Raw genomic sequence first — 21,608 nt, forward strand, 5'->3', positions numbered from 1 at the left:
TTTTGCTGACTCTTCCTTTATACAAGACTTTGGTTTATTGAACACAGTTAAGGATGATACCTACCACACTATTGATATTCACATTGTTATTTGTTTTCTAATGGATATTAACGATTTTACTAGCACTTCACATGATACACTGTTCTCAGTGTTTCCTGTAGCACTGTTTTTTATTTCTTTTTGATGAGACACATATTGGCCGTGGCACATTTCTTTGCACCTATCTGATCACAAGGGTGTCCCCTTTTAGCCATGTTAGTGCAATTTGTTTCACCAGCGACTAGCTGGAACTTTAGCACTGTTATATACCTTCGTATCACATGTCTATGGATAAATATCACAAACTTTTGTATCATGTGTCCATGAATAAATATCACATTTCAGACACCATTTGCACTTACTAGGCTTCTGTTTATGATTTTGAGTTTCTTTTGCGATTTGCCTACACGTCACATAATTCTGTTTGTCATCCTCAGCCCCTTAAGACATTATTTCTTTGTGTTTCCTTTATGTTTCTCCATCCCATTTTATACAGCGGCACATCTATAGATTTTTTAGTGTGCACTCTTTATAACTTTCCACAAGTTTTCTTTATGTTCTCATTGTTTTTAGATTGCTACTTAAGCAGTGCATTTTTTCTAGGGAAAAGGTGCCGGTACTCAAATGCTAGGCCACCCTTCAAGGGTGGGATGATCACTAAGGGACCCACCCCACAATAGCCAGGCCCCCTGCAACCTTGTCTATGACAAGGCAGAATTGTTATGTAGAGCCTAAGCTCTTTCATTAAAACCTGAGGGCCATGGGTCAAATTTAGCAGACAATAGAAAAGGTGCTGGTACTCAGTACCCCCAAGTACCCCCTCAAAAAAAGCCCTGTACTTAAGTAACACGTAGTGTTTATAATACACCATCAGACCCATATCCATATACTCACAGATTAGTACCATCGCATTTTTTATTTAATCCACCATCTTATCCACTTGTCTGACCATGTCTTTATAGTTGTTTAATATGATTTTCAGAACTTTTTAAAGTTATATAAATCATTGCTCAGTACTATTTACATGGGTACATTTAGGGCCCTGTTTACTAAGGTGCGCTAACGTTTTTAGCGCGTGCTAAAAATTAACACATGCTAACCGTATAGATGCCCATAGGAATATTATGGGCATCTACACGGTTAGCATGTTCTAATGCTTAACGTGCACTCAAAATACTAACGCACCTCTATTGTAGCTTAGTAAACAAGGCCCTTAGTTTTTGGTGAAAATTATTTATTATTTATCCCCCTTTTTGGCTATAAATGTAAACATCTAATTGATTTTTTTCTTGGACATCTCTCTGTGTTCTTATAAGATTTTTATTGTTCACAATGTTTTTTAATTCTTGTATTTTTTGTTTTACACATTGTATTTTTTATTTGCATAATCTGTATGTATTTTCTTTTATCCTTTTCGATCTGTATATATTACTGTAGACTCCTGCGGCAGGTGGTTACGCCAAAACACGGCCCTGTGTCGAGTTTTCACGGTGTATCTATAATAATAAACACTGTTTGTAACAGACTTTCGACTCCCTGACTTATGTTGGAAGAACCATCCCTTTCCTCTACTCCACCAGACCTTTACCATAGTATCAACACCTGGTGGATGGTGAGGGGATGTGTGCAGAGAAGGCTTGTAGGAGGAATGGTAGACGGGTTACAGAGAGAGCGAGTACAGAATGCAAGGGTGGGCAACGACACATGGGGGGTGAACATAGACAACAATCAGGCCAACAACTCACTTTCAGCTCTTCTCCGCTCACCACCAATACAAGCAGAACAAAGAATCAAGCTGAGCTGGTGTTTGAGCATGTTTTATAGCAGTGTAAATGCAACCACTGAAATCTCCTGACCTGCACCTCAATGTGCTGTACATAATCACTGCTAGACGTCTGAGATTCCAAACTACCCATACCACAGTCCATCCTTCCTAGACGGCTGTCTCAAAGTTGATGAATGATCTGTGTTGAATTTGTGGCATTTTTTTTAATTATTTCAAAAATTTTACCAAACAAGTATACAAGTTAATTGCTTGATTAGGAAAATAAATCACAATCCTATAAATATTATTAACAAGAAGCAAAATATTCAAACAGCAAATGTTTTTGAAGTGATTATCCTGAAACCACAACGTGAAGAATTCCAAAAAGCAAAAAAAATATGAAACAAAGAAGAAATAGTAGTTGTATAATAAAAAGGAAATTACCAAGGAAAGAAAGAGACTGCTTCAAATTTTAAAAAGCGAGAAAGAAAAACAAATTAAGCAGATCCAAAAGGAGAGGATAAAGCCAAAGGACTTGGAGCAGTTCTAGCATCCAGAAAATTTTGCAAATGTAATAATAGATCAACAAATACATGAATAATACTCTAATATTTAACGATACTCTAAAAAAAACCTTGCACCTAACTTATGTGGCCCTGGACAAATCAGGAAAACCCATTACATTCATAGCACAAAAAGCTTGCTATTTTTAGTGAAAATACAAATGAAGAATCTAATTTCCTATCAGGTTCCAGGCCATTGAAATCTCCCGACCTGCATATCATAATCGCTGCTAGATGTCTATGATGCTGCACTGCCCATACTACAGCCCTGATACACCTCCTTCCTAGATGGCTCTCTGAAAGATGATGGATGATCCATGTTGAAATCGTAGCATTTCTAAAATGGCAGTTTCAACGTGGATCAAACATAGAGGCAAGGATGTGTCAGGATATCCACATTTATATTTCAAATAGGGCTTCTAAATTGACTGTCAACTAGTTCTACTCTCAATCAGGGCTGGCGTTAGGGGGTGGCAAACAGGGCAATTGCCCTGGGCCCCTATACTATAGGGAGCCCCAAACCTGCCTCCAGGCAAAGGAGGCATAGACCACATGCTAGGCATGGTCAAAATGCCCAGGCAGCATTTTAGTTCACAAACACTGCACGCATCCTCTAATGTGGAGTGAAATGGACACAGTTGTTATCTAATTAAAGTTGGAGTAATGGAAGAATAGAAATTGAGCCTCTAAATGGCAGAACTGGGGTCTGAATCCAGGAGCTCTCCCCACTTCTTCCAAATAGATCAGCCTTCCAGTGCTCATACTCCCATGTTACTTAAGTAGCTCATCATTGATGAGACCTACTACATACCGCATATATTGATGTTAAGTAGTTTTAGTGACAATTGCTTTCGCTGTTACTCAGCACTATGGTAGACACCCTATTCTGTCTTTGAAATCTGCTGTTTTGTGAATGTTTGGTTGGAATCTTTGAGAGGAAAATGCCACCAAGAAGGTGGAGGTACGCTAGGATCCTACGCAAGGAAAAGCACACAGCAGGGAGTAGGAAGGGAAGGCTCCTCCAAGAAACTGGGGAAGACATATATTGTAAATCAAACCTTTATTCCAAGTTACACAGTGAAAAACTCGACTCGACACAGCTGTGTTTTGGCACTAAAAAGCGCCTTCCTCAGGAGTCTTATAGTGTACAGCTGATTTTGTATATTCTATTATCTGTGATATATTGGTGTTACGTAATACCGGATATAGGTATGTTATTCGATGTCTCTGCCGAAAGAAACCTCCATTATGTGTTGAATGATCCAGCACTTCTCTTCAAATGAACGGAGGTTTCTTTCGGCAGAGACATTGGATAAAATACCTATATCCAGTATTACGTAACACCAATATATCACAGATAATAGAATATACAAAATCAGCTGTACACTATAAGACTCCTGAGGAAGGCGCTTTTTAGTGCCAAAACACAGCTGTGTCGAGTCGAGTTTTTCACTGTGTAACTTGGAATAAAGGTTTGATTTACAAAATACGTCTTCCCCAGTTTCTTGGAGGAGCCTTCCCTTGCTACTCCCTGCTGTGTGTGGTTGGAATCTTTGACCATTTTTTACTAGATAGACTATAAATTTCATCAATGTATCATCAAACAGCTCGCTTTTTAAATAAACATTTCTATAATCCTTTTCCCCCACCCCAATCTTTTTTTTCTTTTCAGGCTCATCAGTGTGGTTTTTCCCATTTACTGATTCAATAAATTTGCCCAGCAGAGCTTCTTTTTTTTCCCCTAAAAGGACTGGGTGTCTAAATGAAGAGGCCAAATGTATCAGGAAATGGCATTGCTGGCCGGGAAAACAAATCCGGATTTCGGTTCATTTACATTCAAAAATCTGGAAAACCTGTGTGAGGTGAAAACCAAGAAAGGGTTCTTCTACAGAAATGCCAAGCTCCTCCACCCCGGGGAGGAGCTCTTCCGCTTGGGGCACCGAGAGGACAGGACCCGATATGTGATCATCAATGTGGGTGGCATCAAATACAGGATTGCCTGGACCATGTTAGAGGACTGCCCTTTGACCCGGCTTGGGAAGCTGAAAGCTTGCAACAATTATGAAGAGATAATGGATGTCTGTGATGATTATGATGTCAGCTGCAATGAGTTCTTTTTTGACCGCAACCCTTGTGCCTTCAGGACCATCATGACTTTCCTGGCAGCTGGCAAGCTGCGGATTCTGCGGGAAATGTGCGCCCTGTCCTTCCAAGAAGAGCTGATGTATTGGGGGATCGAGGAGGAAAACCTAGAGTGGTGCTGCCTGAGGAAGCTACGGCAGAAAGAGGAGGAGCTGGCGGAGGCCAGGATGTACGAGGGCGAGCTCTGCATCTTGACGGACGACTCACTGCGTGCCTTGCGAGACAGTAGCCGGTTGGGTCAGTGCATGAAGAAGCTTAGGGACATGGTAGAGAACCCTCACTCAGGTATCCCTGGAAAGATTTTCGCCTGCCTCTCTGTCTCTTTTGTGGCCATCACTGCAGTTAGCCTCTGTATCAGCACCATGCCAGACTTGAGGGAAGAGGAAGATCGGGTGAGTGTGTTTTTCATTGGCATTACTCACTCTTCTAGAGTCCATAGAATCTTGCATTATGTTAAAATTAAGTTTAAGTCCGAAGTGTCTACTTGGTAGTTCCATTCACACCTTGCTTATTTAGAAATGGTTACAAGCTATTTCAGGAGTCGAGATGGTATGAAATAAGCAACTAAAAGAGCAGAACAATGAAAAAATATATCTAAAAGAATGTGTTACTTCTGAAACTTTCCCACATTGTGCAAGGATTGCAGAGCTGACAGATGATTGACAACATGGTGCAGGATAGGATGATTACATCAAAAAATGCTAGACATTTGCTGGCGCCCTGCTCTAAACAGTTAATGAATGTCTTGTACTCAGTGCTCATAGCAGCAGGACTGTTCAAAGCACATTGTCATTAAGAAATATGTGAATTTTGATTAAAAAGCTGGAGCGGAGAGATTAAAACCAACAGAAAAGGGGAACAATTAGAAATGTGAAAGTTCATAAAATATGTTTTATTTAAAGTGATCCATTTTATGGGGCTGGGTGATGAATCTAATCCAGATGATTTAAAAGAGAATTGTTTATCCTAGGTGCATACCACTAAACAGCCAGGTACAAGACATGTTAGCTGCAAGCTTAGCATGAAGAGGGTGGTAGTTCAGTGTAATTAACATACACTTGCGGTGAACAACTAAGGGTGACTGTAGTGTGCGATTCTATGAAAAAAACACCAAAGTGGAAAGAACACCAATGTCTCACGAGGAGTCACAGAGGAAAGCGAGGAGTGGGAACAGAATCAGGCTCTTCAAAATAGACCAAACAGACTCGAAACGGATTACAAATTTTAATAGAGGATGACTCAACACGGTACCATGTTTCGGCACTGAAAACGCCTCCTTCGGGAGGCTTGGTGCACGTGTCTGACAATCTTAATTGTTATGTCTTTAAGAATGAAACTTTGTGGTCTTTACAAAGACTGTGGAAAGGTCTTTTGAGTAATATCACTTCTGAACGCCACTGGTAGGCTAGAAAAAACGTACTGTGCCGAAACATGGTACTGTGCTTAGTCATCCTCTATTAAAATTTGTAATCCACTTGAGTGTGCAATTCTATGCCGTTTCACTGGTTTAAAACCAAATTTTTGGTGAGGAAATACTAAAGATTCAGGGGGTATTTCTATAAAGTGGGCTGTAACATTTACAAGATGATTACGTGTGAATAACTAGAATTAAGCATATAGACAGGACCGTGTGCACATTATTTATTTATTTATTTGTTACATTTGTATCCCACATTGTCCCACCTATTTGTAGGCTCAATGTGGCTTACATAGTACCAGAGAGGCGTTTGCAGACTCCGGTGAGAACAAATACAAAGTGATGTTGTGGTAAGATAAAGTTCATGTGTCATGGCCACATTGGGCAAACGTACATCCAAAGAGCTGAGTTTTGTCCATTACGTTCCACCACCCAACCAAAATTAAAAAAAAAAGAAGTCCATGGTGTTTAGTGGCAAACTGACCCCATCCGGTGCCACAATTTTGTAAATTATGGCCGGAGGTAGAAGCAATTGGTCATCACTCGTTCCTTGTTCATGGTCCGAGTGTTTGGGAAGGCCTTTGAAAGAGGATCAGGTGAGGTTGGCAAGTGTGCCACTAGACAAGAAGGGACTTTTAAAAAAAAAATTCTGGTTGGGTGGGGTGCCACCAGAACAATAGTTTTGTCAGTTGGGAGGGAGCCGGTTATGTCGGGGTGGGGGGAGGTTGACACAGAGGAAGCCCTTTTTTGTATATGTATATCACGGGGTGGGGGGGGTATGTGGGAGGGAACCAAGTCAGGTCATTATGAGAAATGGGACAGTGCCAGAGTGGGGAAGAGGGTAAGGAGATGAGGCTAATGCTGACCGGGGGGGGGGGGGGGGGCTCTATGCCAGCCTGTGACCTGGCTGTAGGTTTCTAGTGATGAGCTAATGCAGTCACTGCATATTTTAATATGCTGTTCGCTAATGTCTACCATGGGAGTAAACCTCAGGCAGAACCCTTTTAACTGGCCATTAACAAGCAGGTAAACTGGTCATTAATGGTGTGCTGTAGCTCGCAGCAGGTTTCTGCATTGGCCCCAGGGAAAGGAAGTTTCAAAAGCGGAACTCCCTAACAGCTGTGTTTCACTCTGTGTAAGTTTCTGTGCTGTAAAAGCCGAGGCTCCCTCTCCCATAGAAATGCATTGGGCCATTTTTTTTTTGGTGGGGGGAGCTTATTTCTCTGAATCCCCCATCCCCCATCTGATTTGGCTCATTTTTGACCTCAAGAATGGCAAAAGAGCCTCTGACTCTGCCAAGCAGTTTTTTCTTCAAGACAAACTTTATCCCATTCTGTTACATTTTCAGAGTCATTTTGCCCCCAAATAGATAGGCAGATGGACAAACAGACACTCGACCCATTTTGTTTAATTCTTCTCAACTTCCATTGGGTTGAAAAGAATTTTAAAAAGAAAACCTTTCTATGTATAGTCTAAATAGAAGTTTGCTTTGCAAGAATCTCCTTAACAAAAAGTATGCATCGCTGTTAATTCAGTATTGCAGATAGTCAAGGGAGTAGTGTGAAGGAATGACACTTCCAAAAACACGAGTGAGTCAAAAATTTCATACACAGAATTTATTCCTGAATAACAAGCTGTAGGCTCAAACTTGTAGACTCGACACAGTGCCGTGTTTTGGTGCTGGTTGTGTCTGCTTCAAGAATCTAAAAAATGGCATGGTTTGTAACATCCTTTGCAATGTTTTTTAAATTTGATTAGTGTTTTTTTTAATTTGATTGTTTTTCAGTTTGATTGTTTTTATTACTATATTAACTCTATGTTTATTTATGTATCCGGAAGCAGATGCAACCAGCGCCGAAACACAGCACTGTATAGAGTCTACAAGTTTGAGTCTGCAGCTTGTTATTCCGGAATAAATTCTGTGTATGACATTTTTGACTCCCTTGTGTTTTTTGAAGTGTCATTCCTTCACACTTCTCCTTTGATTGTTCTGATTATGTCCATAATGTTCTCCGTTCCTCCACTCAGTGGTTGACCTCTAAAGTGAGTATTGCACCATGGTCGACCAAAGATTTCTGTGTGCGGGAGGGCTCACCTGTGGATCTGCAGTAGATGCTTTAATAGCACAATAGAATTTTTAGAACAACAAACAACTTTCAGGAAAAAAAGTTATTGTGTCATCTTCTAGGCAGCAGTGTCAGCAGTCTCATTTCCCCCATAGTAAGTTTTTGTCTGTGATCCATAGGAGCTGGCTCTGTAGGTGCTTGAGCACCCCCAATATTGAGAAAATTCCTTGTATATATCCAGGGAGGGGTTATTTCCACTGGGATTAGCACCCCCAATAATTTTGAAAAGTTGGCTCCCAAGCTGCGATCCCCTAATGGTTCCTTATTTGCATGCTTTGTGCTGGTAGGGTCCTGGTGGACTCTGGTTTGGAGTGCCAGATCAAGAGCAGAAATTGATTTCCAGAAGTGTGGGCAATCATTATTTTTTTCTATGAAGAACATGTTTTTATTTTGATCTATTCCTCTGTTTTCTGCCCTCACCCACTACCTCATCAGGGCAGTTGAGATGACAGATTTTCCCTTGCTAGCCACAAACTGGAACAGAAATTTCCAAGACTAAACCTTTTAGTGCCATTTTGTAACTGCAGAGTTTGCATTCATCTTTTCTGCACTCCCAGGCCACAAGTCCATTAGCAACACTAGTCAGGAGGCATGTGGGGATTAATTTTATCAAGGCTTTTCCGCATGTAAAGCTCGTTTTACAAGCAGAAAAGGCATTTTAAAAAATTGTGTAGGGGTATATAGTGCTGACAAGATGGCACATACAGTATGTATATTAATGCCACTTGTCAGCATTCCTGAAGGCATAGTTTGGCAGGAGCAGAGATACACCTGAGTATTGTATAAATTACACAAGTACACACACACATTCACTCCTTCTTCGAAGCAGGTGTAAATTTGTTTTACCAGCATTTGTGTACTACTGGGGCTGTATCTGGAGGCCTATCTCATAAAGACACACAGGCACCTATGTTGCTTTTATAAATCTGCAAAATTTAGGTGTGCCCAATAAAGAAAAAATTCCAAACCAGCCAAGTTGCTAAAATACGTCCTCCAAAATATGAATATAGATATGGTCCATATCTATACTCATATTTTGGAACCAGTATTTTAGATATTTGGGTGGTGTTGTTCGCTTTTATAAAATAGGCTTAAACTGGGCACCTTTTTGGACTTCTCGTATAGGCACCCTGTTATAAAATCAAGTCCTAAGGGGGCAGTTGTCAGAATGGGGTGTTTTGGTGCAAGGTTTGCAGGTACTTTTTTCGGGGGGGGGGGGGGTTCACCAGTTTTCAAAGTGAAAAGATACACGTAACCTGGTCTCACTCACACAGTCCACAGGACACCGGCTAAGCTCATCAGGTTGTGCTCCTGGACCAGAAATCACAAAACAGAACAGTTTGATCAAGCTTGGCACAGGCCAGGGCCGGGCTAAATCCTGGTAGGCCAAAAGGAACCCCCACTTTGAGCTTCACAGCATAGTCCACCACACTAAGCACAGCTAGCCGAACCCATTAGGGAGTGAGGCTCCTTCGCTCCCACTCCACTCCTGCTTGGGGTTTTCTTTCCACCAGGCCCTCCTTCTCATTCCAGATTCTCCCCAGCTGTGGAACTCAACTTGGGTCTCCTCTGCTCTCATCCAGAGGCTGCCTTGGCCAACAGCACTGGATTCACCTCCTCACCTTAGGATCCCTCTCAGAACTGAGGGTCTCGGGGGGGGGGGGCTAGGCAACCAACAACCCCATTTCCACATCTCAATCCCTTTTATAAACCACCTCACCCCGCCTCTTTGGGCCGGGCTCTCCACATTTCCATCCTCCTGGGTAGCACTACTGCCTCCCCTTATCATAGTAACCCCCAGGAGGTCCACCCACCTGCTGCTTTGCAGCAGCCACATTCTCCAAGGGGGTCACACACACATACTTGCACTTTGAAAATTGGCCCAAGAAGAAATATCCCAAGAAACGTGTACCTGCTGCTTCTGTGGGTATTGTTAGCTATGAAAGAAAGAAGATTGGGACTTGGAGGTGATTGTATGTGATGACCTTAAGGTCTCCAAAAAGGTAGAAAAAGCGACTGTCAAAGCCAGAAGGATGCTTGGGTGCATAATGAGAGGGATGACCAGCAGGAAAAAAGAGGTGATAGTGCCCTTGTATAAGTCTCCGGTGAGGCCCCATTTAGAATATTGTGTGCAGTTCTGGAGACCGCTACTACGGAAAGATATAAACAGGATGGATTCGGTCCAGTGGGTGTTAAGTGGTCTTGGTCATAAAACATATAGGGACTTGCTTATGAATCTCAACATGTATACACTGGAAGACAGGCAGGAGAGAGGGGATATGATAGAGACGTTTAAATACCTCAGTGGTGTTAATGTACAGAAGGCAAGCCTTTTTCAAATGAAGGAAAACTCTATCATAAGAAGGCATATGATGAAGTTAAGAGAAAATAGGCTTAGGAGGAATCTAAGAAAATACTCTTTCATGGAAAGGGTGGTGGATGCGTGGAATGGCCTCCCAGTGGAGGTCATGGAGATGAGAACTATGTCAGAATTTAAGAAAGCAGGGGTCAAACATGTGAGATCCCTTAAGAAATGGAGGAGTTTGTGGTAACTGAGGATGGGCAGACTGGATGAGCCATTTGACCCTTATCTGCCATCATGTTTCTATGTTTCTATGAGAAACAATGCAGATAGTTTTAAAGTGCAAATCGAGCTTATTTTCCTCCCGTGACCTAACCACAGCTTCAGGCGCACTTTTAGGGCCAGTTTTCAAACATCCCTTTTACCTAGGTTGATCTCACTTGAAAAATGTTCTGTCAAGAAAAAGAATACTGTTGCAAACTGACCTTGAAGGCTCATCATCAATGACGCATCTGAAGGGAAATAAAATGCAGAAAATGTTCTAAGATAAATGCATGATCCGCTCTCACCAAATGCCAGTCAGTTAATGCAGAGTCCTCATGTCTCTTTGGTCATTTTATCTAGCAACTTGAGTTTGAACTCATATAGAATCAATGTACCTCTGTATTAATATTCGCAATGTATTCTGGTAACAGCTTCTCGTTTTATCTTGGGTAATAGCTTTTCTTCCAATGCCCATGTAGTTCTAATTGAATATTCCAGTCCAGGCCTGAAGGGCACTATTATCTTTCTCCAAGAACGTTCTTCCTGCAAGAGTCCAGTGAGAGCGAATGACAGCTTATAGCCATCATTAGTGCAGTCAACCACACCTCTGGAGAAAGGGAGCCCAGCCAATCTTTGGAAGTACTGCACACACTTCACTATTGATTTAGCCAACTTGTATTTTTCATTATCAGAGTTATGATTGGCATTGTATCTTCAAATTCCAAATCACTATTTTCCATATTGGCAAACCCGTATTTCTCCAACAGTAAATTGACACTATTGTTTCAGCTGAAAAATAATAGGCTATATTACAGTTTGTATGAATAGATAATGTTATAAGTGAGCTTTGAGAGCACTTAGAGGTTCCTTCATCAAATTTCTGCAGCAGTAAAGAGGTGATAGATTTTATAGTTGAGCATACACCTACTTTCTCTGCTGTACCTACATGTTTAGCTAGGTTGAAAGAAGATCACAGATACACCTGTTCATCCTTTTTCTGGTTGTCTAATATTTCTATGTGATAATTCAGATAAAAGGGGGAAACCATCTTGCATCTATCTCTGTCTGAGATGCCAAGAGTGTCACATCTCACAGCTCCAGATTTAAGGTCAACAAGTGAGGTTTTTCTTACGGGCTCCAGCCATATCTAACACCAGCTCTGGAAGATGTACATTCCAAAAACTGACATTTTTCAATCAATAAATAGAAAATAAAAACATTTTTCTACCTTTGTGGCTACTTTTTTTTTTTTTTAGTTTGCATTCATCTCAATCTTTAGTTTCTGCTTTTTTCTGTCTTCTCTTAACTCTCTCACCAGTATCTCCTTGTCCATTTGGCATTTCTTCATGTCCCTCTGCATCCTTAACTGCCCTGTCCAGCATCTCTCCTGTGTCTCAACCCCTATCCTCCTGCCATGTTTAGCATATCCCCTCTCCGTGTCCCTATTCTTGCCCTTCTCTGTCCTTATCCCACTCCCAATATTGCCCTTCTGTGTCCCTACCCCTTGTGCCCTATCTCCCCTCTATGACCCTCTCCTCATGTCAAGCATCATCCCTCTGTAACTCTAACCCCATCCTCATGTTGAGAATTGCCCCTCTGTGTTCCTATCCCTCCCCAAATCCACCTTGTCCTCTCATAAGAACATGTTGCCATAATGGGACAGACCGAAGTTCCATCAAGTTCAGTATCCTGTTTTCAACAGTGGCCATTCCAGGTTACAAGTACCTGGCAAGATTCCATAACAGTAAAACAGATTGTATGCAGTTTACCCTAGAAATAAGCAGTGGATTAAGTTCATCTTAATAATGGCTTGTGGACTTTTCTCTTAGGAAGTTTGAATAACTGTGTGTCATCAACAAATTTAATACCTCACTAGTTGTTCCCATCGCTAGATCTATAAATTTGTTAAAAAGCAGCTGTCCCAGCACAGACCCCTGGGGAACCCCACTACCTACCCTTTTCCATTGAGAATACTGACCATTTAACCTACTCTGTTTTCTTTTAACCAGTTTTTAATCCACAATAGGACATTACCTCCTATACCATGACTTCTAATTTCTTCAGAAGTCTTTCATGAGGTACTTTGTCAAATCTCTTTTGAAAATCCAGATATACAATATCAGCTGGCTCACCTTTATCCACATGTTTATTCACCCCTTCAAAGAAATGTAGTAGATTGGTGAAGCAAGATTTCCCTTCACTAAATCCATGTTGACTTTGTCTCATTAATCCATGCTTATGTATATGCTCTGTAATTTTGTTCTTTATAATGGTTCTCTACCATTTTGTCCAGCACCAACGTTAGGCTCACCAGTCTATAATTTCCTGTATCACCTCTGGAACACTATTTTAAAAATTGGTGTTACATTGGCTGCCCTCCAATCTTCCGGTACTACTACTACTACAACAAATCATTTGTACAGCGCTACCAGTCGTATGCAGCGCTACTATGATTGATTTTAAAGATAAATTACATATTACTAATAATAGATCTGCAAGTTCATTTTTTAGTTCTATCAGTGCTCTGGGATGTATACCATCTGGTCCAGGTGATTTGCTACTCTTCAATTTGTCAAATTACTCTATTTCTCCTGAACCCCTTCCCCCTTCCAGGGCCAGCATCACTGCTCCACTCTTCCCTTCATCCTGCCTCCTCTCCTGGAATCCAACAAGTGTCTATTTCTCCTGTTCTCCCCCCCCCCCCCCCCCCATAAGTCTAGGTACGTGGGATCCCTTAGGAAAAGGAGGAGTTAGTGGTTACTGAGAATGGGCAGACTGGAGGGCCAGTTGACCCTTATCTGCTGTCATGTTTTCTATGTTTCTACCCTGGTCTCCAATCTCTCACTCTTCTCTCAGTGCATAGGAGAAGTCTCTTCTCTCCTCCTTCTCAAGGACTTGGCTCTCTTCACTCAAAATCACGTACTCCTCACATTCAACATCTCTGAGCTAATCAAGTAGGATGCCCCCATGTCTTGGGCCTCACTTATCACACAGGCTTCCAGCATGTACACCCACACTGCTTCTGACTTAGATGTGGAACTGCTTGCAGCTTCTGTCCTTGTTTCTCCTTGATGATTCCTCCTTAAGGCTTCTTATGCCCCAGGGTTCTTCTGTTTTTCAGATTTCAACCCCTCTTTCTCTTGGGAACAGGCACCACTCTTAATCTTTTCCTCTCTTTACTTTTCCTTAGCCTCATGGGTAGAAGACCAAAGTGAGACCCTGGGCCTCAGGACAGGAGACCCACCATTCTATACACTACATTTTCCTTCTTGCTGGACTCCTCCTGGAGAAGGAAGACAATAAGCTCCTCCCTACATTCCAGTTTCATGTTCCACTCCAATTGTTGAAACTCTACTGCTAATGGGCTTCTTCCCCAGAATAGACTAGCATTATTCTGAAGCTGGGACCCAGAAACTTCTTCCTGTTATTCCATACGAATGCTACATTTATGTAATGCCTTGAAGGATGCCCATACCCTCTGAGAGGCATGCTACTCTGTATTAGCACATGTAATCCCTTGGTTGAGTATGAGCTTATGATGGGCTACACAAACTATTTCTTTTTATGGACTGATTGAAGCTCAGGTCCAGAACTAGTAAAATTAGGAGGCTGGCTGGCAGTTTAATTCACTCACTCCAGAAGCTTCTCACAAACTGTGAAGGGTTTACTTGTAAATTGGAGAGCTTAATATGGGGTAACATCTTTCAATAACTATTTTATATTCCATTAAAATTATTTAAAGGAGATATCAACAACTACAAATCCACAATACTCTTCTTCCTAATTCTCCTTTCCTATTTACAGTGTCAAGGTATAGTGGATTCCTTTAGAAATTATCTGATTTACTAGGTGTATTTATTGGACTTGTTATACCTCCACACCCTCTCTGGGCCCGGTCTCAGAGGGAAAACTTCTCTGACAGTTTCTCTCTTTCAACAAGTAAGCTAGGCTGAGTTCTTGTACGTTGTTCCTTCTCCCTGGAATGCAGTGTCTGGATTCTGTGGACATGCTGATCAAATGGTTAAGGCTTGACCTTGTTTTTCTGTCCCTCTCCTTTCTCCTTGTAGGGGAGGGGAAGGGAGAAGCTGTTCCCTATTCCAATTTTCTCCCTTCAGCAAGTGCAGCAGGTTTTCAGGCTCTGGTGCTTGCTTTCCCCTTGCTCCCTTCTCCAAGTTACACTGGCCTGAGTAGCCAGGAAACCTCTCTCTTTTTTTGGTAAATGGACCTTAGTGAGGTGCGAGCCAAGCCTAGTCCCCTAACAGTATCCTGTTGCAATAGCTGGGGTCTAGAAAACAAAGACCCTCCCCTGGGCTGAGTATATATAGAGGCTCAAGGGCTGGATCCTACCACTCTGTCCGGCAGGGAAAGCATAATCCTGTTCTAGAAGTTACAGGAGTTAATGACAGGTCAGAATTGCTTCTGTTCTGATAGGAGGGGAGCTAGAGGGAAAGGAGAGAGATGCTGGTTGGACCCATGGGAGGAGGGGGCTACAGGGAAGGGAAAGAGATGCTGGACCAAGGGGAAGAAGGAAGAGGGAATCAAATACTGAACCCACAGTAGGAAGGAGAAAGGGAAAGAGAGCAGGCAAGTGAACCAGATGCTGGAATGGGTGGTGGAAGAGAAAGAGAGATGCAGGGTTGGGTTGGAGAAGAGAGAGACACATTGGTGTGGAAGAGGAAGAGAGGGGAGAAGCTGGACACAGGGAGGTAACAGAAACAAAGGTGAAATGATGTGCCTGGGGGGGGGGGGGCACAGGAAAAGAAATACTAAGGGGAGATGCAGTGTGGGGATGGCATATGGACACAGAGGGGTAATACCAGACACAGAAGGGAGATATTGTTCAACACAGGGGGAGAGGATAGGGAGTTAGAGAGGTAATGATGGATGTGGGATAAGAGCACAGGGGAGATACTGGACAGGGAAGTATAGGGACACAGAAGGGTGATGCTGAACATTGGGGACAATAGGGAGACAGAAATGGAAGATGGATGGTGGACATGGAGAGAGAAGTCAAATGGACAAGAGAACCTGATGAGTGAGTTAAGAGAAGACAGAGAGAAGCAGAAACCAGAGCCTGAGACCAACATGATTTTAAAAATACAATGACCAGACAACAAAAGGTAGAAACAATTTTATTTTCCAGTATGTCAAATTTGAAATATACTTCTTGCCAGTGCTGGTGTGAGACATGGCTTTGGCCTAGGGCAGAAATTTCAGAGGGGACCCCAAAGCCCACTACTAGGCTTCACTTTCTTCATCTTTCATCAGGCTTGGGGCTCTCTCTGGCAGGGGCCAAGGGCAGTTGCAGTGGTCACACTCCCCTAACACCATCCCTGGCATGTGCCATCCTTATATTTGGACAGGAGTAAATGTATCTCTTTCTACATCTCTGGTGTTGTTCTAAATAACTGCTTGAGGCCTGTGCAGATGGGGGTCAGAACTTGCAGAGACAGGGACGGGGACAAAGCAGAGGGGACAAAGCTCATGGGGCTGGGGTCAAAGCTCGCTTGGACAGAATTACTGCCCGGGGCACGCGGTAGCTGGGCGGTAATGCTGATTTGGCACGCACTGAACACACATAGGCCTTTTTATAGAATAAGGGGGATCCACACATAATTTAGGCACGAGGATTTGCACCAGATTTCACAAGGTGCAAATGGCCAATTCCTGGGCATAAATGCTATTCTTTAAACTGCACCTAACCTATGCACGGTTTCTAGAATAGCGCTGAGCATAACTTTGTTTTTGTCGCTGATTTTTTAGCCTAATATGTGAGGAGCCGATGCAGAAAGCCACCAGGTAGAGATGTGCACTGATGGCTGAGAACGTGGCTTCTACCACAAGCCTAATGAGAAAATATTCTGCAGCGATGAAGTAAACAAATTATATGCAAATTTGACGTGCACACTACTCACGCTGTAACAGGGAAGAGGAGACCAGACACATGTGCACAAAAGTTCTTCAATAATGGCACCTTCATTTTGTGCATGACCAGAGAAAACAAAAGGGCCAGCAGACAGTTTGTTCTGGGCATAAATAGTAGAGGGAGTACGACCAGGGATACCAGAAACTGGAAGATGTTCTTAAATAAAGTTTTATTTAAGAACATCTTCCAGTTTCTGGTATCCCTGGTCGTACTCCCACTCTTTATACATTTTTGTTTTTACCGTGGGGTGCTTGAGTTTTCCACTTGCTGGTGGATCTTTTCTCATAAATAGTAGCCTCACAAAAATTTCTTGCACATAAGTACTAATATTTATGCGCAGAACAACATTCAGGTTCATGTACACGTCTTCACAGAAAATATCAATCAGTCTGCAAGAACCAGAATACATGTGTTCTAGTGTTGAAAATGCTTTATTCCGATCAGTCTGGATGTGGTCATGTTTTGCCTTCCTAAAGACTGCGAGGCTTAAACTAAACATCAAAATATCACAAATTAAAAATCATAAGTGTTTAAAACATAATCAAATAAATAAAACACATGTAAAAACAGACTGACTATGGGGCTCGTTTTCAAAAGAGAAAAGCATTTAAAAAGTGGCATGAAGCAGCATTTGGACGTTTTGCTTGCCAAAACATTCAAAGAAGAAAAAGCTAAATGATATATGTAATTATCGTTGAATGGCATCCATCCCTCTAGTGGTCGAGCTGATGGAAAGCCTGGTAACTAAACAACTCACAAACTACTTGAACAATTTCTCAGTACTACATGCATCCCAGTCTGGATTCCGTGCTAATCACAGCACCGAAACAGTTCTAATAACTCTCATGACCAAATTCAAACAAATTATTGCAAATGGCAATAACGTTCTTCTGTTACAATTCGACATGTCCAGTGCGTTCGACATGGTTAACTATGATATTCTATTAAACATTCTAGAATATTTTGGACTAGGAGGAAATGTACTGAACTGGTTCCATAGTTTCCTAACAGCAAGAACATATAGGGTAATATCCAAATCGATCATATCATCGCCATGGAGTCCTGAATGTGGTGTGCCTCAAGGAATCCCCGCTTTCACCAATTCTCTTTAACCTAATGATGTTACCATTGGCCAAAACACTATCCAACCCATATATTTATGCTGATGATGTGACGATATATATTTCGTTCAAAAATGACATCAGAAATTGCAGATAAAATTATTCACAGCTTCCAAATTATGAACTCATGGGCTGACGCATTTCAACTAAAGCATAATGCAGACAAGACACAATGCCTAGTACTATCATTGCAGTATAATAAAATCAACTACACTAACATAAACATACCAAACCACACTCTTCCTGTTGCGGCCACCCTGAAACTCCTAGGCGTAACAATTGATCGAAATCTTAATCTAGATAGCCATGGACTTTGGTCCTGAGGAACTGAGTTCGATTCCCACTTCAGGCACAGGCAGCTCCTTGTGACTGGGCAAGTCACTTAACCCTCCATTGCCCCATGTAAGCCGCATTGAGCCTGCCATGAGTGGGAAAGCGCGGGGTACAAATATAACAAAAATAAATAAATAAATATAAAAAATTTAATAAAGAAAATATTCTATGCAATGTGGAGGCTTAGAAGAGTAAAACCTTTCTTCCCAAGGGAGACATTCCGCACACTAGTTCAATCATTGGTATTGAGCCATTTGGACTACTGTAATCCCTTATATGCGGGATGCAAGGCACAAACCATCAAAGAAACTCCAGCCAGCCCAGAACACCGCAGCCAGATTGATATTCGGAAAGGCGAAATATGAAAGTGCCAGTCCCCTTAGAGAGAAACTACATTGGCTCCCACTGAAGGATCGAATTGCATTCAAGATCTGCACCTTGGTTCACAAAATTATTTATGGAGATGCCCCATCTTACATGTCAGACCTAATAGACCTACCAGAGAGAAACAACAAAAGTTCATCACGCACGTGCTTAAACCTTCACTATCCCAGCTGTAGAGGACTTAAATACAAATCTATGCATACATCTAGTGTCTCATACATCTGCACACAATTATGGAATGAATTACTGATCAATATAAAAACAACACACGACTCGATAACCTTCCGAAAATTACTGAAGACCTACTTATTCACAAAAACATACAAAAAAGATCCCCCATAACGATCTGACTCCCAAATTACTCCAATACATCTATTATGGAACTCTCCAATTTGTTTACTTGAAGTACATCCTCATTACTGAATATTATTATTGAATACTACATCTTGTCTTGATATCATTATGTTATGTTTTATCTATTTATCCACTTCCATTCCTACATGATATACTGATGCACCTTTATTTGTAATAATTCTGAAATGTTTATTCCATTGTATGATTGCTATGATATTCTTATGCACCTTTTCTGTATCTATATTCTGAAATTCTTATTCTATTAATGTGAATGTCGTTGTAACATTTTGTAAGCCACATTGAGCCTGCAAATGGGTGGGAAAATGTGGGATACAAGTGCAGCAAATAAATAAAGAAAAATTGCTATTTTCAAAATGTATTTTGCAGACGTTTATCTATGCATTTCATCTGCAGTGCATCCAAATCACAAGGGCGCATGTTGGTGGCGGGATTATGGCATTCCTAACACTTGCCTAACAAAAGGAGTTTGATTAATATATATGAAGATAGTTTGGAGGTGTCCCTTTAAATTGGTGGAAAACAAAATCTTTCACCCCATATACAATTTAAATCTTAGCAAATGGAACCTCAAACCTCCTAACAAGGAACAATACCAAAGTATTACCAATCCCTTGTATAAACAGGAGTAGGTTAATATCATAGGTTCCTATTTAAGGAAGAAAAAGAGAAAAAAACCCCAACGCAAAAACTCATGCTACATGAGAAAACCGAATGGGATAAAAAACTCTCTTTCCCTCTTAGAAATGTATATAAATTATAAATTAAACGGACACCAAAAAACCAAACTACCCAAAACTGACCCCAGCCAGTAGAAGACTACCTAAAGAAGCCCCCCTGGGAGGAAAAAAGCCTGAAGTTCAATTAAAGATGACATAAAGCCTCAGATAAATATTTAACATTTAATATTTAAAGGAACCTTCTCTATCCTGCCAAAATATATAGCAAACCAGGTTTACTTAACTTAATCCAGGCGTAACAGCTTCAGGAAAATTTCGATCAAAAATCCCCCCCAAAAGGACTCCGGAGCCTTACAAAATTTCTGCAGCGGCGAAAAAAAACGCCGACCCTTCAACAAGAGCGCCTTGTTTCGCCAACCTCATGGCTGCTTCAGGAAGGGCGCTTCACATCCATCTGGAACAATAAAGCCAAATTAACACTGAAAACTAAAGCGTCAGTCGTATGGATCCCAAAGATGGTGCAGGAGCAAGTACTCCAGATCTAATTGAGTTTTTTAAAAGAAACGTGTCGAGACGTCATGACGTCATAACGTAAAAACGTCATTACGTTACATGTCCAATCCTGATGTCCAAAAGGCGAAGGAAACCACACCTCCCCAACAGCACCTCATTAATAATAAGCATTCCACTCGATATTTCTATTTAACCCTTGAGGAGCAACTGTTTTAAGTGTATAGATCCAATGTTGTTCCTTACGCCATAGAATTGTTTTTAAATCCCCCCCTCTCTTACCCATGAGTACTTGATCAATGATCATACACTGCAACTGGTTAAACTGATGTTGAGCTTGTTCACAATGACAAGTCATAGGTGCTTCCATCTTGGCATTAGTAATACAATGCCTATGTTCTATGACCCTTGTTTTGAACTGGCGAGTGGTATGGCCTATATAGAGCAAATTGCACGGGCACCTGAAAAGATAGACCACATTTTTTGATTCACACGTGGTTCTATGTTTTAATTTATAAGTCTTGCCATCCGTGGACTTAAATTCTGTACTTTCCACTGTTATAGAACAAATGGAACAATGTCCACATTTCTGATGATATCCCTCTGGTTGTGTGGTATTAGACCATACATCTGCCACGCTAAGTTGATCTTGTAAATTTTGATTCCGAACATAGGAAAGCATAAGATGATGATCCTGAAATGCTTCTTGAGTGAGCATGACATTCCAATGTTTCCTTAGAATTGCGGAAATTTGAGGAGATCTGTCTGTGAACTTCAAAACACAAGAGATCACCCTATCCATACTCTTAGTCCTTTTCTGTTGATTATCTTGAATCAAAAGATCTCTATGTTGAAACAGAGCTCTTTTGTAGGATTGTTTCACAAGCTTATCCGGATATCCCCTATCTTTAAACTTCCTTTGCAGCTCCCCTGCCGATTCTTTAAATAGTTGAGTAGTATCACAGATCCTACGATACCGCAAGAACTGCGAATAAGGCAAACTGCGTTTGAGATGATAAGGGTGCATACTATCGTACTTCAACAGAGAATTTCTATCAGTTGGCTTCACAAAAACTTCTGTTTTTAACACCCTGCAGTCTTTCTTAACAAGAACATCCAAAAAATTGATACACTCCACATGGGAATTGCATTCAAATTTGATGGTGGCATGACACCTGTTGAGGTTGAAAACAAAATCTCTTAATTGTTGTTCGGAACCCTGCCACACTAAAAACACATCGTCGATGTAGCGGCCCCAATACTGCACCCAAGCAAACCCTGTGTTAGTATAAATATGTTGTTCCTCAAACTGCCCCATAAATATATTCGCAACAGAAGGGGCAAAGGACGCACCCATGGCTATCCCAGATATTTGTAGATACAGCTCATCATCAAAAATGAAATGGTTATTATACAGGGCTAGTTGAGTGAGATGAATAAGGAAATCTGTAGGGACCAAATGAGGACGAGAACGCTCTTCAAGAACCTTCTTCACTGCTTCTAAAGCTTCCCTTTGTGGTATAGAGGTGTATAAAGAACACACATCAAGGGTTACTAACAGACTAGAGTGACTTACATACAATCCACTCAAAATCTGTAAAAAGTGAGAAGTATCTCTAATGTAAGCTGGTATATTCTGCACCAGGGGCCGCAAAAAATAGTCT

General features: G+C 41.4%; 1 protein-coding gene across 1 annotated transcript in view; it reads left to right on the forward strand.

The window, feature by feature from the left end:
* The first annotated feature begins 4,053 nt into the window (after positions 1-4,053).
* Positions 4,054-21,608, forward strand: part of KCNG2 (potassium voltage-gated channel modifier subfamily G member 2) — an 82,699-nt gene continuing 65,144 nt past the window's right edge. The window contains exon 1 of the mRNA XM_030190100.1: positions 4,054-4,901. Within this exon, the coding sequence (XP_030045960.1) occupies positions 4,143-4,901 (759 nt within the window). The 5' untranslated portion in view covers positions 4,054-4,142. The remainder of the gene's footprint in view (positions 4,902-21,608) is intronic.

The sequence above is a fragment of the Microcaecilia unicolor genome, chromosome 1, assembly GCF_901765095.1.
Source record: "Microcaecilia unicolor chromosome 1, aMicUni1.1, whole genome shotgun sequence".
Lineage (NCBI taxonomy): Eukaryota > Metazoa > Chordata > Amphibia > Gymnophiona > Siphonopidae > Microcaecilia > Microcaecilia unicolor.